The 19,365-nt window shown below is 41.5% G+C and overlaps 1 protein-coding gene across 14 annotated transcripts in view; it reads right to left on the bottom strand.

Moving 5' to 3' along the window:
- The window catches only part of LOC139385186 (tight junction protein ZO-1-like), a 150,305-nt gene that overhangs the window by 76,932 nt on the left and 54,008 nt on the right, over positions 1-19,365 (bottom strand). For 3 of the 14 annotated variants that reach the window (XM_071130293.1, XM_071130294.1, XM_071130296.1), the window contains exon 1: positions 8,897-9,321. The exons of the other annotated variants lie outside the window; for them this stretch is intronic. In XM_071130293.1, coding sequence (XP_070986394.1) covers positions 8,897-8,920 — 24 coding nt within the window. In that variant the 5' untranslated portion in view covers positions 8,921-9,321. Of the gene's footprint in view, positions 1-8,896; positions 9,322-19,365 lie in introns of those variants that run through there. 14 annotated transcript variants of the gene reach the window in all.

Raw genomic sequence — 19,365 nt, 5'->3', positions numbered from 1 at the left:
TTGACGACGTGGCTGAAGAGGGTCTGCCAACACTATGTTCTGATGTGCTACGTAATATCGGCAGGCAAACGTTTGACAATCCTGACGTTGAGTCTGACCCATTAGACTGCAATGAGGTCAGGGACGATAACCAGGCCCATGCAGGCAGCAGGGAATCTGGCCTTGCCAGCCAACAGGAGTCTGTAAATCCCCCCCCACACATACACACACAAACTTAACACAGGTCAGGAATGTGCTGATAAAAAGCTCTCCAACTCTCTCGGGCTCTCCCTCCTTTTATCTCTTTCCCTTGCTTCTCTCTCGCCTTTTCTCTTTTTGATAACACTGGAAATACTGAGCTCAGTATGAGAACATGCAGAGCGAGAGATTGTAACACTCAGGAAGATTACTGCATTCGTTTACTTATCACAGGACACTAATATAAACTTTTGAAAGAACAGGCTTGGGTAGGTTGTGAAAAACAGAAAAATTCAACAAGCCATTGTTTCCAGTCAAACACAAATCAGAGGTGCAGTAATTGGCAAGCCCCTAACAACTCTGCCATAGGAGGAGGAACATCTCCTGCTAGTGAATGGGCCTTTCAGAATGAGCAACATAAGGCAGGGCCTAACGAAGGGAGGTTAATTAACGGTGACTGGGGATGGGGGTGTGTTTGCTAGTGTCGTCCTATGGAACTAAAACCAAACACGGCCCCTGACAAAACGTTCCTATGTCACCATTCTTGAGCTGGGATTTGAAAAACAAAAACACGCACACACACTGCTGATGTGGTAAAACAAAGGGTGTATTCAGCAGGGGGTCCTTGAGGCTGACCATGTTGGCCTCCAGAGAGCGATGGTGCCTGTCCCTACAGTAGAGGACAACAGAGCAGCTTCCCATCTAAAACAGTTTGTGCATATATTATGACGACATTTTGTGGCGTTTGTTTGTTTTGGCCTTCGGCAAGGGTTTCTTCGGCTGTTCGTGCACACACAAAAAAAACTATCGAGGCAAGTCAAAGTTCGGAAGCCGAAGTTTACGCTCCTTCATCGGTGATTGGTCAGTAGGGATTCTAAAATTAAATGTTTGTTGTCAATCAATGAGACAACTAATTTTCCATGCACATTTTTTCACTTGAGAAATACTGTACCTAACATCCTAGTTAGATGTAAAAATTGTACGACTAATATTTCTTGAGTTTCGATTCATTTGGACTATTTTGATGAAGTGTATACTGGCTACAGCGTCTCAAGATGGAAAAACAATGCTATTTCCGCATTTCTCGTTTTCAAGCGATGGTCGAAGGTATGCGAGCACACTCGTTCGGTTCGCCTAGCCGATTTCAGCTAGGAGCCAGCTGAGCCGGAGCATGCGGAAGCCATACCCACTACCCCAGCAGGGCTGGGCCTCCATATACACACACACACAGCAGGGTCACATGGCCCAGCCCCACTAAAACCAGAAACCAAGTCCACTCAGAGAAATTCCCAAGCTTTCAGAGCCTCTCAGTTATAATGGCCATGTTGTGGGCCAGGCTGAGGCCTACATTTACTGAATTAATGAGTTGGTTACTGTTATGGGCCGGGCAGCCATGTTCCTTTCCCACCCTGCACTTCAGAGGAGACAAAATTATCATCTCAGGGAAAAAACATGCATTCTTTAATGAGTAGTACATGCATAATAATAATAATAATATTAATAATAACAACAAACCATAATTAATAACACCAACATCTAGCAAGAGCTTTGGTTCTTCTCTAGGTTTCTTCCTAGGTTCCTGCCACTGTGCCTCTACATCGGCATTGCTTGTTCTTTGGGGTTTTAGGCTTGGTATCTGTATAAGCACCGTGGCGTCTGCTTATGTAAAAAGGGTTTTATAAATACATTTGATTGATTGATTAAACTCTAGATAAACTCAGCCTCAATCTAGGCATAGACCCAGTATCTCATTATACATGAACTAATTACAACATAGAAGTTACAGGGGACAGGGGGGGGGGGGGGGGGGGCTATATGTTGACTCAAAGGGCTGGGATCCTGAGAGAGAGATGTGATAGAGGACAACATTCTCAGGTTCCACCTTAAAAGGGGTAAATAAGAGACATGTGACAAGGGTGTGCACACAGTGTGCACACTATTGCCTCAGTCAAGTACACCATCAGAACTCAACAGGAGTTGTGTGCATTGTGAGAAAACATTGTCTGCCATAGCCATTTGTCAAAGACAGACAACAGAGTTGTTTTGAGTGTGTGTGTGTGTGTAAACAGTGGCAGGAAGGCCTTGTTTGAATGCTTATCCTGACTGCACGTATAAAATCGGTCATTATAGACAATTTAAATTTGTAGTTTGTATAAACAGGACACTGGAGCATTCAAAAAGACAGCAAAGATTACATTCTTTCTCCTGAGGAACTGTAATTGTATTACTGGAAAACGAACATTACCTCAAATGCCTTTCTGAGAAATTACAACTCATACACTTAATTAAAAGGTGAATTCTACAATTTCACAAATGGTGACTATATAACATTTGAAAGGGATTTCCAGTGGAGTAAAACTCAGAGGGCAGAGTTGAACAGTAGAAAATAGCAGGCTTAGGTTTTGCTGTGTTAATTATGCAATTTACCAAAGTAAACCAAGTTGCTCCCGGGGCTGGAGTAATGATATTTTTCCTGTGTACTGAGTCGGTTTTTAAACACAAAATAACAGTGGATGGGAGAGGATAAGGAGAAGGTGGGAAGAGTAGAGGCGGCAGCTTGCTCCAGTTCGGCTGGCGCCTAGCCCAGATCCGAAAGAGTGTGCTCTCATACTCCCTTAAAAGACCTTCACTTGATAAACGAGAAAAAAAGCAGCAATAGTATTGTCCATATTGAGATGGCGTAGCCAGTATTTTTTTATTTAACCAGGAAAAGCCCATTGAGACCCATACTCTCTTTTTCAAGGGAGACCTGGCCAAGACAACATCAACATCAACATCAATATTTTTAAATCATTTCAGTGGCACTAACATATCTAGATGAAGCATGGACTGTAGACTATTACATGCCTCTGGTGCACAAGAAGAGAAGGCAGTCTTGCCTAATACTGTGAATGTCCTGGGTACTTTAATGAAGTAGCAACCACCTAGCAGCCTGGGAATGGTAACTGCTGGTATACACTTCCTGAAAATAGTCGGAATTATTCTAAGATAGCTCACTTAATTTTGGCATTTTTGCCGGCATTTTTGCAGAGGAGATCTTAGTGCAGTATTTCAAAGATTTTCACGAAATTGAGTCGTCTCTCATTGAATGAAAACCAAGACTTTACTGAAGAATCCCTACTGTTGACCAATCACCGATGAAGGGGCATAGAGACTTCAGCTACCGACTTCGGCTTGCCTCAAGAATTTTTTTTTTAAAAACATCACAAAATGCCAGCTGGGAAGTATGTTGACGTCTTAAGGAGGGTGAGAGAAGGAGGGAGGAATAGGTGAACATGGCAGAGTTGCTCAACGGGACAGACATGAACTAAAAGAACACTAACTTAAGAAGCACACACATGCTCGCTCTCTCTCCAAAGATGCTGGTTGGTGCAGAGAGCAGGCACCCCTTCCTGGAACCCAAACCCAGGGACCAGGCACCAGTGTGACTGGGGGAGATAAGTATCAATCCACTGACTCAGCAGGAGGGCCAGGGGACACACACACACAGACCTGCTCTCCCTGCTGTGTGCTTCCCTGCCTGGGAAAACACCACGACACTCCCAGTCAGTACCACAATAATCAACCATCCCTCCTCCCCCATTCATGATCCCTGTGATTATCCAGACACTTTACTCACACACAGACACACCAGTAATAACACCATACACCAGGAGCAGCATACTGGCAGACTGGGTCGTCTACCTGTCTGAGACAATGAGAGAACATGTCGGGTCGTTCATCTTCCCCAACACACTGTGGTATCACTCCTCCTAGAATCTAGAGAAAATTGAATGTCCATCAATCTAGTCTACAGCTGTGTTTGGTACATTTAGACTTACATAGATTAGGAATTCTGTAAGAACCCTCAAGTAAGCCGTCAAAATCAATTCTCTATCTAGCCACTATTCTGGGGTCACAGATAGAAAGTGGTGAGAAGAAAATAATGGTGGACTTCAAACAGGGAAAAGGCACCCCCATATCTCTAGTATTTAATGCTGTGATTATGGGTGAGGTCTTTTTTAAGAGGTTGCATGTGATTCAGATTATAGCCAGGCAGTGCATCTCCCCCTCTCCCCTCCCTGTAGCATGTTGTTGCTCTTTCTCTCCGTCTTGCTATAACTAACTGCCTCTGCTGTGCCCGTCAGTCTTCACATTCCTTCCACAAATAAAAGGTATCTATAGGACCGATACCCACTGATAAGATAAGTGCAGCACTTCGAGTATCATTGCTACCAAAACATAACAGCAGGTTGCCCTCTCTTCCTTAACAGCAACCCATGACAAAATAACAAGAGGGAAGACACTACCAACAAGAGCCTTTTTTCTGTGCTGTATAAATCTATGGACTTCAAAAGAGAATGGGGGGGGGGAAAAACTACATCACAGCAGGCCATTTAAGGAGCATTTTAATTAAATCTGTCCCAAGAAATATGTGCATTCTGAGCAGCCATTTTTGACATTTTGCATTCCAGTCCCCCTCTTGACCCATTTGGTTTTGAGCAGAGGTTGGGTGCTCTAGCTAGCTATCATACGAGCCAAGACCGAGAAACACCACAGTGCTTATTTCACGATCGTATGCAACACAGCCATGTGAAACTGGAATAGAATATGGCATTGGACAGGCTGAAGGACAGCACCCTTGCCAAGAATGCTCTGAAGGCCCCAGCGTTCAGTGACAAGTGTTCAGCTGCTGCTCATCCAGGGGCAACAGTCAACTCCCCTGGGACGACGGGATCTATCTTGGACCCAGACCGTGTCAGTTTGGGACATCTTAATGAAGTCTCCAGCATGGGTGAGTGCACTCAACAGAAAAGATAAGGGGTTGGGGATAGGAAGAAGGGGAAATGCCACTCCCTGGAGAAAATACACAGGATCTCCTCATGTGACGGAGAGAAAAGCCCTGGCTTAGCATCGCAATGTCCACTCATGGTAATAACACAGCGATTACAGAATTCCAGCACTATTCATTAAAATAAAAAACACACAACAGCTACACATTAAAGCTTTGCAATGTTTCATCATCTAAATGTGTAAAATCTCGTCCCAATAGAAATGTGAAGTTGGAAACAAAATACGTTTGCTTATGTGGGTGATCGTTAATGAGACAATTGATGGCTACAACCATCAAACTAGTAGTAGTAGTTTTAAGGATAATGAAAAACAACTGTGGTGCACATTCATGTTATAAACTTATCGTTCTATTTATCGTTATCGCATCAATTCAGACAATTTGTCCAGGTATGGATTCTTGTCCTTATCGACCTACTCTAATTCAAACACAATCCAAAACAAACCATGTTTGTACACCAAATGTATGTCAAACATTTCATTAATTTATCATACTACATGTTTTAATATATCTCCATAAGTAACTGTAGTTTATAATGCATGTTATGAATGATTTATGAGAGACTTAGTGTAAACAATTAGGCTACCGTTACATAAGACAGAAGAGCTGTGTGGGTCGAGTTAGAGATTCTCCGGTACTTTTGTCTACTTTTTAGGCAGTATTTCTGAACGTAAAGCTCACGAGTCAAAAAGTGGTCCCGAAAAACTGTGTCACATATGTGCACACGACACTACTCTCTCTCGCTCTGCTGTGTGTGCATCTTGCTAGCTGTCATTCAAATGGCGAGGGACTGAAGCTCATTGGCTAGAACTTGAAATGCTAGGGGGCTGGCACACCTGGGGGAAAATGGCGTTGCACAGCTTCCAGTAAACAGTCACTTAGGGATTGTGTGGCTCTAATTGTGGTAATACAGTAATTCTGCATGTATGAACTACACATTGACACATCCAGCCCAAAGCAGGAAGTTTAAAATATACTTACTAGTCACCAAAGTTCTGTAGCATGTCTTTAAGCATAACATGATTGTATTTCACTACTAGATAAACTAGTGACAAAAAAGTGGAGTATAGTCTTATTTATTAGAACACTTTGTTATTTTAGAACACTTTGTCTGACCACAACTGAGAGTTCAGCTGCACAAGGGGCCAGGGCTCCTAGCTCCTCTCTTCATGTGGGCCACTTGAGACGCTCTGTCCGCAGGCCCTCTCATGGCACAAAGAAAGAGAGCGAGAGAGACTAGCCCTGTCTGCACGAAAACGTCCAGCAGCTCGCTCTAGCCATAGTTTTTTTTAAAGGACCACAAAGAGCGACCAGTGATACTGGAAAACAAAAACATCCCGTCTCCAGGCCACAGAGAAGCCTAATTGCCCCCCCCCCCATCGCTGATGTAAATGTGAGATGTGTAATCATCATCAAAGGAAAACAGAAGACGTACCGCTCTGAGTGAGTCCACTAAGGCCACAGGGACTCGTCCTCATAATTACCACAGCCTCTCCAGTCATACATGAGAGGGAGAACAAGAGCACAGACTGCAAAGCCTTTCAACCCCATTGCTTTCACTAATTTCACTACTCTTCTTTCACCCTGAAAACACAAGCATGTGGCCTATTTTTAGAGCGAGCTGATACAATAAATTATTTGTATTTTGTTGTGTTGTACTCCTATTCAGCGAGTGTAAACAGTGAAAGACAAGGGAGGGATGAGGACAGAATTCAAATGTAGTGTGGAAGAAGAGTTAATGTCTTCATTTTCATGCAGGCTGCATGAGCTGGATTAATGGGGTTTCACACAGCTTTTGAAATGTTGGCAACAAACACGTCCACTCCTACTTCGTGCTCCAGCAGAAACACTACTATGGAAATGCTGTTGCTACTACTACTGTGCTGAGTGAGCTCTCCCTAATCCCTTTCTCAGATAAACATGAGGCTGTGCTGCACACTTCCTCCAAGACAGGAAATGCATTATGATGAGGACAATAATAAGTAAACAATTATTATGTAACACTGAAAAAACTACAATTACGTGACCATGACATGGATAATGAACAGAATTCTTACATCTTTTCTGGTTATTAGGGTTTGATTTCAGCATTCTTGACCTTTGACAGAGATTATGTCACCACAACTACAGATGTGATCATGGCCTGTTCCAGGTGTCACAACACTAATCTAGAAACAGCCTATTAATTCAGATCATTCTCTGTGTCCTTCTTACTCAATGTGACTATGACCACTGGAATATGCGTGGTGAAATTCCTCTGGACGAAGTCGTAGTACACATGGGCCTGTGACAGGACAGATAAAACCATAGGCATTCAAGTTACACTTTTCACACAACATTGCTGGCATTACTCATAGCTAGAGAGATATTGCATGTATGGTGTGTTGTACTACAAAAATCTATAGGAGTTAAATAGTTATGTGAAGTGAATTAGGGGGGGGGGGGTATGCATTGCTTAATGTGGCCTAAAAGCTATTCCTTAATCAAGCAGTGATCCCAAACAACAGCCCCTAACTCAAAGTAAGGTATCCTATAATGAAAACATAATAGTCCAAGCAGAGGTGATGTATTCAGATTGAACAAGTGGGCCAGAGAGTGACGGCCAAATGAACCAGAAGGCGTATTTCTTAGTGAACACATGCTGGTAGCAACACATTCAAAAACAGATGATAGCCTTCTTGACAGACCAAACACCATCCAGCAAACAGAACGTTACACTTCAGCTGTCACTTGCACTTACTTTATTTCAATGGACAGTTTAAATATCTAAAGTATGTTGTAGTGTGACACACCACATAGGACAACCCTGCATTACATCACCTGAGATGGTTCCACCTGAACTGGAAAAACAGACCAAACCTGAATTTCATTAGTGTGAAACTACATTACACATTCCTAGGTTGTCAGACAACTCTGTGTGACAGAGGAAATGATTGACATACTTGAAAACATTGGTATTGTTGTAATTTGTGGATTAACCTATTTACAACCACTCCCAAAATGTGTTGCTACCAGCTTTCACCTGGTCAAACAAGGTTGAAACAATTCAAACCACTAGAACTGATACATGACGTACTTGAATCCACATGGCTTTGACAAGCTATGCCCCAGTCTAGTCAATCTGGACCCTACGCAGTGTGTGTGGAGCAATAGCATGTACAGTTGAGATGTGTCTAAATTGACCCGGTTCACACGAAAATCTGCATAAGCCCAGTAAACAAACATGATTGCCAGGTGAATGACGCCGAGATAAAACTATGGGTTGTAGTTCACTATTGGTTCTAATGAACAATCGTGTCATTGTATCAGGACTATGAAATAATTGATTAACACTAGACATTATTTTACCCCGGCTTTGATTGTCGGTAAACCAACCATTACAGTGTTGCAAGGCATTACTGTGATATGGTCCATTCAAATAAAGTTTGCCAGAGTAACTGTTTTCACTGCTAAGACAAACTGACAATTGTAACTAACCATCAGCATTGAAGAAATGGTATGTGGTCCCCATATGTAGATGGTCCACAGGTGTTTTATTGGGGCACCTCCGACAATAATATGCATACAAGTTGTCAGTTTAGTGAGTCATCTGTTCAGTGAACCCGTTCTGTTTTGCTTATTTTCAAAACATTATAAAATCCTGAATGTTTCATGATCAATACCTCCCTGGTCGCATGAATGACGTTCACCTAACGTAAATAAAGTTGAGGTAACGTTCGATCATGTCGATCTCATCGACCCCTGACAACATTGACAGAGACACAAACTAGACGAACAATCTGATGTTGATAGTATTTCCCAGTTTCCATTGATGAGAATATTATGCATTCGGCGCAAAATAAAATATACTTCATAACTTTTTTTCTGTAGTTCCGTCGGGTATCCTACCTTAGAAGCTGTTTTGGCAGACATTTTACTTGCTAGCTCCGCTCCCAAAGTAGCAAGTTAGTGTTAGTATTATCACTTCAACCAAAGCACAAAATTCCTTCTTCTGAATTTCTCCCAGCTGCCGCCACGCCGGGCAATAATATTTTATTTTTTCAGGACGTCGAGAAACATGACCCAAATGTGTGTGTGAAAAGTCCAAAGTTCATTATCTTTCGTAGTTTGCCTTAAACGTAACTTTACCCTACATGTCTATACATCTGCAATTAATACGTTTAAAATAACAAACTCAAATACGTTGCCTTAATGTATTTTCTCTTAAGAATGTTGACTGAAACGTTTGAAGAAAATGTAGATAACACTTCGTCCGCAAATCCAAAGCAGTAAAACTGCAATGGCAGGCTTTGTATGCCTCTCCCTGCTCGATTCTCTCCTCTCCAACCAACGATCGTGACATGTCTGACTGGAAGAGTCCATTGCACCTCTGTAGGGGTGATGGTACTGGATGGAAGCCTGGGCATTGCCATTGAACTAAATATACTTATTCTAAACAAAATATTATGATTATGCATGTATGTCGGACATTCAGGTCAACTATACGTTATAGTTATATATTCATTTACCCGTATAAACTATTCTTAATGCAACAACAAAAAAACGGATATCACTATTTTTCTTGATAATGAACTATGCGGACCATGGACAATTGTGAAGAGAGGAGAGGGGACTTCGCTGATGTGATGCTGCTGAATGTTCACTTTTACTGGGTGACTGACAGGCCTGCCGTGTTTATTTACTATAATGAAGCACAGTACTTGTAAACTCCTAAAACACCTGGGTCACCTAACATATCCAGATAAATTGAATTTTTTTTTGATTTATACAATCCTTGAGACATAAAACGTAGAACTATTCTTGCAAAAATATCTTGCAATAGGACTTAATAACTTGTAATATGTCTGGAAACACTATTTTATATTATTATGTGACTTTGCAACCACACTAGTTGGTGGCATGGCAGACAAGTCTGAGACACAGTCTACAGTTTCATAAGTAAAAGTCATAAACCAAAGAAAAATTTTCAGGTCAACTATCAACTGAAAATCCAGTCCATGACTTTAAGTTGGGTTTTTGTGTGGTTGATAACCAACCACACAGGAAACCAAGCGGGCCATAGCTGTCATTCAGAATACTTCCTATGGCTTTCCGGAACCAACCCACAGGATGCGCTGAACCTCAGAGCTCAGCTTGCATTGTTTCAAAGTAAACAACACACTGTAGGGCTATATCTCTCAATGTAAAATAAATCAGTTCATATCTTACTTGTAAAGAAATCAGAAGTAGCTTCAGCCTGTGACATAACATTTCAAGAACAACGATGACTACATGCACTGTATATAGACTTTTTCTATTGAATTATTGGCTGTATGTTTGTTTATTCCATGTGTAACTCTGTGTTGTTGTTTGTGTCGCACTGCATTGCTTTATCTTGCCCAGGTCGCAGTTGTAAATGAGAACTTGTTCTCAACTAGCCTACCTGGTTAAATAAAGGTGAAATAAAATAAATAAAATAATAAAAAAAATTAATCTAAGTAACCACTTTGCTCAGAGCGCACAGAGCTTCTCTATTTCCATCCCAAGCAGCCATTTTGACAAACCAGGAAATCACGTTCACACACTGCTTCTGACTTTTCTTACATGTACAGCTGGCGCAGGCCAGAGGTGCCCTGTAGGTGTGGATGGTCTTGGGTTAATTTGCCACCAGACCAAATCCAACAAAGCAAAAACCTAAAGCAGTTTGACAGACAGGACTTGATGCATCGTGCGAACAGCTCTCAGCCATGGTATTTTGGCCATATACCACACCTCCTTGACCTTATTGCTTAAATATAACATTAAGCCTACAACTAAATAATGCACTCTCAAATTACTACATATTAACTGTATTTGTATACTATATATTAACTGTATCTAATATGAGGTTGGACACAAAAGTAAAACATCAAAAGAACAATTAATCTACATTTGTATCAGTATTTTTTTTAAAGCAAGTTTGTTATATCTGCAATATGAATGAATGACCACATACTAGTATAGATGCCAGCCGCTCTGTCCTCCTGTAACGGTAACTTCGTCCCGCATCCACCAGGGAAGATATCAGAATGTTCAGCATTCTATCTCTCTCAAATAACCAGGCTAATTTGCTGTTCTAAAAGTAAACAAGCTGGAGCTAGAACATTTTAATCAATCTACCCCAAACGCTGTAACCCAAAGAAACAGAGAGAAGAGTACTGCTGCCTGCTTTAGAGACAAATACAGACCTGCAGTATCTCCTGATGGAGAAGAGAGAGGGGCATTTGTGACACTAAAACGTGATCAAAGGCAGCTTTGTCCTGCATGGCTGCCCCCCCCCCCCCCCCAGTACCCAGAGCAGAAAAGCACAAAACTGCTCTGGAGCTCAGGTGCTGCCTTCTCATGGAAGAGCAGGCACATGAAAAACACTTTGCCACAGAATAGGCCGGAACACACAGACACAAAACAGGCACACTTTAGTGAGGAGAACGCTTCACAGAGTTATGCTCGCCTGCCCCAGCATCCCCAGAGCAGAAAACTCTTAACGTGCAGTGAAATAACATGAAGCACATACCCTGAACTGCACTGTGTCCTAACTGGATTATACATGAAAATAGACCTACAACACCATTGTTGTAGGTGTAGCACTGGCATAGGACATTTTCAGCTTTAGAAAAGCCATTGTTGTAGGTGTAGTATAGCCTTTCTATCTCAGCTTTAGAAAAGCCATTGTTGTAGGTGTAGTATAGCCCTTCTATCTCAGCTTTAGAAAAGCCATTGTTGTAGGTGTAGTATAGCCCTTCTATCTCAGCTTTAGAAAAGCCATTGTTGTAGGTGTAGTATAGCCCTTCGATCTCAGCTTTAGAAAAGCCATTGTTGTAGGTGTAGTATAGCCCTTCGATCTCAGCTTTAGAAAAGCCATTGTTGTAGGTGTAGTATAGCCCTTCGATCTCAGCTTTAGAAAAGCCATTGTTGTAGGTGTAGTATAGCCCTTCGATCTCAGCTTTAGAAAAGGCGGATGAGAGTGAAAGGGAGAACAATAAACACAGGCCAAGCTATAACACCTCTCTGCCTGTTAGAACAACCAATCTGAGGGAGAGGTCAAGATCTAGAGGCCAGTTCCTGCCAACAACAGCCGCCTTTGATAAGTCGACAATTGTTTTCTTTCCACATTTTTGCCCTTGAAGTTCTTCCATAAAAAGTAGCCTACATGTCAACCCACTCAGATATGTAATTTCACAAATGTGTATCCTTTTCTCAAATACAGCCAGGTAATGAGGACAGTATAATCAAACTTGGGGTTTAGGCTACTCCTATTTCTTACTGTTATCTGTAGACATATTATACTATATATTCTTGGGGAAAGGGGAGAATAGTTGATTATTACTTGGGAGACACAAAAAGTCAAAGTAATACCACACACGGTCTAGAATGAAGCCAACATGTCATTCATGATTATGTAAGAGCATATCTTTCCCCAAACTCACAAAGTAAGAAAAGCGGGAAAAAATAGAGGGAAAAGAGAGGGAAAGTAATCCCCCTGTTCTAATAACACCATGCTAGTTGAGTCAGTATAGGGAGGAGGAAGTCAGGGTCCTGTTTCACTGTCCGTCCATCTTCATCTGGGCTGAATTAAGATCTGATTGGTAGTTTGTCTTATCTTCCCTTGGCTCTATTGACTCTGGAAATGCTTGCCTTGGTTACGGCTCTAGAAGGGTACTGTGTTCTATTTCCACTGTTAATGAGAACCCTCTGAAGGTCAGGGCCTGGAGGAGTGGAGTCAAACCAGCAGCAAGGTGTTCCTTTAGTAATTCTTACTGGACAATATCCAGCGGGGCACACTAAGACTAAGACCCAGTTGCCTACTAGGGCACACAAGGACAAAGACCCACTTGTACTTTCCAATGGAGAATAGCCAAATTGAAGCTTGAGAAAAAATATATATATTTTCTGTGCCTACAGCATTTCTCCTCAAATTATTGGTTTAATCTGCATCTAGCCTACATTTAACATTGTTTTATATGCATTTGAAAACCTACCGATCGATTGGAGCTTACCATGTGAAATGTCCTCCAAGGAAAGACTAGCTATTAAATGAAGGTCAAATAAAGGGGTTGTCCATAGCTGGCCTTTCTTTCTTATACTTGGATTTTATCAGGTATTTTTTCAAAACAATACAGCAAAAACAGAAACAATGAAACTAAATAATAAATAAAAGCAAACAGAAGTCGCCATCCAATAGGTACAGAATAATATATAACATTGTGATATTGTGTTGTTAACAAGATATTAGTTAATCCAGTCTTCCTAGTATGTGAATTATATCCATTTCTCACAGTTATTTTTGAATACAGGTTTTTGGAGTCTGAAGGCATATGTCAAGCTTTCCATATTAATGATTTCTTGGATTAAACTTTGCTATTCTTCACATTTTGGGGCTTCTACTTTATACCAGTTCTTGGTAGTGGCTTTTGTACTTGCAGCAAGGTTAACTTTGATCAGGTATCTGTCCCTGCTCATCACACCTTCTGGAACATTACAGGGCAAGTTCTAGGGACTTCATATCCCAGGACATCTTTTAACACCAAACATACATGATCCCAAAAACAATGACATATTTTGACATTCCCCCAAAACATGGGTGTGGTTGGCATGGCTGTTGTATATCTAGCGGTTGACTTGTGATTCTAGGAGTGATTTAAAAAAATAAAAAATACGGTTAATTTTCCCCAAAAAAACTCTCTCCATGTTCTTAAGTTGTTGAGTACTGCATATATTGTCCCAGTCTTCATCTGAGATGTCTATATACAGTTCCTTTCCCCATTTTGCTTTAATATAAAGAGCTGACTCTTTTCTAGAGGCGATCAGGCCATGACAGAGTGAAGAGATTGTCTTGGACATTGCTTGTTTATATGCATTTTCGAATCACATGGATAGTCACATTTGGTATTGAAGACGGTTCTGTAATTTGGTTGTAATTTGGTTGAAAAAGGTTCTGACTCTTTTTCAAAATAGTCCCTTAACTGTAAGTATCTGAATAAATCGTATTTTTCCATACGATATTTCTCCTTTAAATTCTCCATCCTCTACAGTCCTTACATTTTTTATCATACTGTAGATACCTGGTTTAAATTTTGGATCAAAAGTAAACCATTTCAACGTTCAGATTTCCTTTTCCAGCTTGCGTTGTTTCACCATCCGAAACCAGAGGTCTAGTGTAAATGATGATTTAGGGTTAAGTATTAATGTCCCAAATGTGTCTTTATCCTCAGCTACAGGCTGGATTGGGCGACCTTGAACGGCAACCTTGACATCTTTCCATATAGCACTGTGTTGTGAGTCACAATAGCTGGCCTCTAATTTGTGATCGTTAAACAAATTCCTCAAATCCCATCGGGAAATTGAGGAACATTCTGGCAAGACTTGTCTCGTATGACACAAACAGTAGAACAGCAACGTATCTTGGTTTCAGCTCTCGCATTCATTGCATTGTCAAGGAGTCAACAGAAAAGGCTTTCATAAGGTGTGAGAAAGGTTGAGAGAAGGAGAGAGGCTTTGTCCTATTGTACTTATAACTCATGCCTCCATCCTTAAGTGCCAATAGACCTGTCGTTCCATTAAACCCGTCAATGTGTTCTTGTTACATCTCTCCTCCAATCCACACAGTAATTGCATGGGCATTCCATCAATCAATTATATTGGCAGCAACATCATCAAGTCATTGTTTATGGCACGGCGTTGTGCAGGAATGCAGTGGAGGGCTTTGTGGATGGGGGGAGTGTTTAGTCTGTGTTTGAACAGCCAACTCTCTCTGGCCTCACTCAATTTGATCAGTGCGACTGGAGTGCTGGGACACTAGGAAATAAAGACAGGGGTTTATACAGGTTAAATGTTAACAGACACAGCTTAACTTAACAAAATATGGTAAGTGTGTGTGTGTGTGTCACCCCTATGCTATTTGTTATTAGTAGTCCAATTCCATGGTCATGGCCTCAATTATTCATTCTCTTCTGGTTCACACAACCCATTTAGTATCACTCTTCAAGGCTACATGCTTTCATCACATGAAAGACAGGGTGGAAAAAGCACTGCCTTCAACAACATTTCCATTCTAAAGAAACTGTAATAAATGGTAATTGTGAATAGTTGTGAAGTATTATGAGGTGTGAACTTCACTGCTGCCCAAATATATTTTTATGGAATTCCAAATTGAAATGAATAGAGTAAATAACAGGCCTAAATACAGTATATTAAGTCATTATCATATTAAACATCATCAGCCCAGGGCAGCCAGTCCATTACTGTCTATTCTTGGGCTTATTTCCATTTCACTCTCCCTATTGCAGCTATCTAATTTGCTTCTGCTTCCATTCTAATAACTATGTGATAGGATTTGGGCAATACTGAGTTCCGCAATTACATTGTTGTTAAAAATGTATATTGTTTAAGGGGATCATTGCTGTGATGTGATTCATACTTCAATACTACGAACATCTGACAACTAACTTGATTAAAAAGAGAAACAATTTAAAGATCAAACTCAAATAGATTCCAATAATGCAGTTTACAGTGCCTCTCAATATTCTGAGAAGAACACTGAGTTCTGACGAGGATATATTAAGCTTTTACATTGCGAGTAAATTACCATAGTAATTACTGATAGTAAACCATTAGGCTGCTTTCATCTTGTGGAGCAGAAATACAAATTGCTGTGCTGATCATTCATCTAAAAAAACTTCCTCTCTTTTCCCTTTCTCAATTGATATGGTTAGCAGAGCACATTTAGCCAAACAACAGGCTGGAGGCAGCAGCAGGGCTGGCTGGCATCCCTCCACTCAGCTGCACAAGCACTTTAACCCACTATGGCTCGAGCATACTCACTAATAGCCTCCCCAGCAAAGCAACTGGGAGTAGCAAGATGAGGTAACCTTCAATTCAAATTAACCTTATCGTTATACTCAAAAGATTCTATTTCTGTGCGAGATGAATTATACATTCCGGAGATAGGAAAAAAATACTTGAATGAGTTTGAAACTAAGTGAGTGCCGTATCTAAATGTGTTTTCTTCCCAAGTTAGCTGTGCTATTTAGAGTTGATGACGTGATCCCATTGTTTGCGTTACAATGAGAGAGTGAAATTGAAAACAATGCTCTGAAGATCCCAGAATGCATTTTGTTGAATTTACGAGGCAGTAAATACTTCACGAGAAACAACGTGACCTTTGCCTCATTGTTGAGACATTTCTAAATGACATTACTAGAACTCAAATGTTTTGTTTTTAGCATCTTTATATATTTATAACGGTAAATATAACATTCTCATCACAATTCCTGCAGTTCCACATTTGTTTTCCTCCAAATGGTGACGCAATGTTTCATACTAAGCACTTGGCGTAATCATTGCGTCATGGCGTAATCATTTTCTCTATACTGTGATAACCCTCTATCTTTTCAGACATGGATGTCAATCATTTAACCAGACAGTGACATTAAAAAGTTAACTGAAATCAAAGTCAATGAATGTACATTATACAATGACAACTCTAGGGGATACAAAACACAATCGTGTTTATTGACATTTGAGGACCGTCCCTTACTGTTCTTAAGGTTTAACAAAGCACACAGTGTGCTCCAGTCCGCTGACAATGACTTCCTGTAAAACTTGCTGTTGTGGATGACAACACCAATGACAACAGTGTGGAGCCCAATCAGAGGGTTGTCCGAGAAAAGCACACTCAAACATACACACATACACACGTCATGTGCAACTCTGTGTAGTAGCTCCTTATCTTCCAGAGACTCCATTCAAAGCTGCCTGGCACTGCAGTATCAGCAGAAATGATGCGTGGGGTGCTGAGTGCAGAGGCAGGAAACACCTATTCTTTACCAGCAACAGCAAAGTGTGTAAATACTCTCTGCAGGACAGGTCCTTCATAAATAAAGGAGAAAAAAGGAGAGCCTCTTCCTGGAAGATAATTGGCAGGATTCTTCTGGGAAAATGCTGCTTGTTTTTCACTGTCCTGAGAGAGGGAGGTTCCAGACTGCTGCTGGGAGTCTAGGACATCAGTAAACACCACTCTGTAGGCTGAGGTCTTACAGTGCAAATGGACGTGAACTATATCTCCACTGGCATAACATTCCCCTCACATTATCACTGACATGGGCAGAGGGGAGGGAACCTACCAGTCTCCCTCACAGAGACCTCCAGGACGAGAGAGGCTGTACTGTTACCTTCACTGTAACAGGTTCATGTGTTCAATGTGAGACGGTAAAGAGCTGGTGTCACAAAAACAACAGTTGAAAAGTCTGGGCTGCTGCTATGGCTGTCTCCTGCAATGTGGTGATGTGAAAGACAAAACAAAAGAGGAGCTCTCCTTTCGTAAGAAGTGGTGCCTATACTAACGTGTGTATTTTTGTGTTGTGTGTGTGTTTGTTTTTGTGTATGTGTGTACGTTTTAGCCTGGAAGGGCGGCTATAGGCATGGAGCTGGGGGAAACAGGACAGGACACAAGGAGGTGTTCCTCTGGTATTTCCTGAGGGAGGAAGCTTAACAAGCGTGCATACACATGCAGGCACACACGCCATGGCTATATTGACATAATGATGTGGTCAAGGTTCAGTGGTCCCCCAGTGCTTAGCTCATTCGTCTTCACTCACAATGGCCACAAATTCCTGAGACAGTGCACGTAAAATGGTATTACCGTTGCACAGCGGCATGAAATCCACATTTTACCCTGCATAACATAACTAAATCCTCAGTCCTCACTAGAATTCAATTACAAGTCAATTAAGTGTCAAATGTTACTTTCACATCTACTGCGAACTGTCTTCAGTGAAACTTGAGCTGCAGTTGTTTCAGAAAACAGGCCATAACTCTTACTGTCTACCAGCTCTGCAGCAAATGCACCTGTCCATTCTCTGTTCCACTGTGCATTCACACTTATGTGTACTGTATGTATGCACACACACACACACACACGCACGCACGCGCACACACGCACGCACACACACGCACGCACGCACACGCACGCACGCATACACACGCACACACACACTACATTCAGGGACCAGGCAGTGCAAAACCTTTATCTTGGACAGGGAAGTTAATTCTGTTCTGCTCTGATTGTAATTCAAGGGCCTGCCCTCTCACCTTTATCTGGAGTGATTCAGTAGCTAACCTTTCCATTATGGAGCGAGAGAGAGCCCAGGGGTCGACACCGTAGAGCAGCACATGTACGGTACTTCAGAAAGTGGAGGAGCAGCAGAGGGGTGGGCCCTGAGCAGTGGGAGAGAGGGAGGAAGAGAGGGAAAGAGAGAGATGGGGGGTAGGTGCACTGGACAAGGTCATACAGTGGGATAAACAAGGGCATTCCTCAGTGGCCCCTATCTGTATGTCACGGCTGGAACAGATCAATGAGCACAGCCGACAAAAACACCTGAAACTGTTTCTATTCCATGGAGTCATCAGTCAAAACGTTGAATTCACACAGTGGACAGAAGCAGCACTTTAATTAATTATACTCCAAGGCTGCAGTGTCTGCAATCAAAACACTGTTCAAATTCACAGAGCTCTGAGGGTCAATAATATATCATGGCACAGTAACCATTTCAGCCAGTGTTTCTTGACAATTGTTTACAGACAGATTATTTCACTTATAATTCACTGTATCACAATTCCAGTGGATCAGAAGTTAACATACACTAAGTTGACTGTGTCTTTAAACAGCTTGGAAAATTCCAGAAAATTATGTCATGGCTTTAGAAGCTTCCGATAGGCTAATTGACATCATTTGAGTCAATTGGAGGTGTACCTTTGGATGAATTTCAAGGCCTACCTTCAAACTCAGTGCCTCTTTGCTTGACATCATTGGAAAATCAAAAGAAATCAGCCAAGACCTCAGAAAAATAAATGGTAGACCTCCACAAGTCTGGTTCATCCTTGGGAGCAATTTCCAAACGCCTGAAGGTACCACGTTCATCTGTACAAACAATAGTACGCAAGTAAAAACACCATGGGACCACGCAGCCGTCATACCGCTCAGGAAAGAGACGCATTCTGTCTCCTAGAGATGAACGTACTTTGGTGTGAAAAGTGCAAATCAATCCCAGAACAACAGCAAAGAACCTTGTGAAGATGCTGGAGGAAACAGGCACAAAAGTATCTATATCCACAGTAAAAACGAGTCCTATATCGACATAACCTGAAAGGCCGCTCAGCAAGGAAGAAACCACTGCTCCAAAACCGCCCCAAAAAAGCCAGACTACGGGTTGCAACTGCACATGGGGACAAAGATCATACTTTTTGGAGAAATGTCCTCTGGTCTGATGAAACAAAAATAGAACTGTTTGGCCATAATAACCATTGTTATGTTTGGAGGAAAAAGGGGGAGGCCTGAACCT

This window comes from Oncorhynchus clarkii, chromosome 26 (genome assembly GCF_045791955.1).
Source record: "Oncorhynchus clarkii lewisi isolate Uvic-CL-2024 chromosome 26, UVic_Ocla_1.0, whole genome shotgun sequence".
Taxonomy (NCBI): domain Eukaryota; kingdom Metazoa; phylum Chordata; class Actinopteri; order Salmoniformes; family Salmonidae; genus Oncorhynchus; species Oncorhynchus clarkii.
The sequence above is the reverse complement of the archived record's forward strand: the minus strand, read 5'-3'. Positions and strand labels throughout refer to the sequence as shown.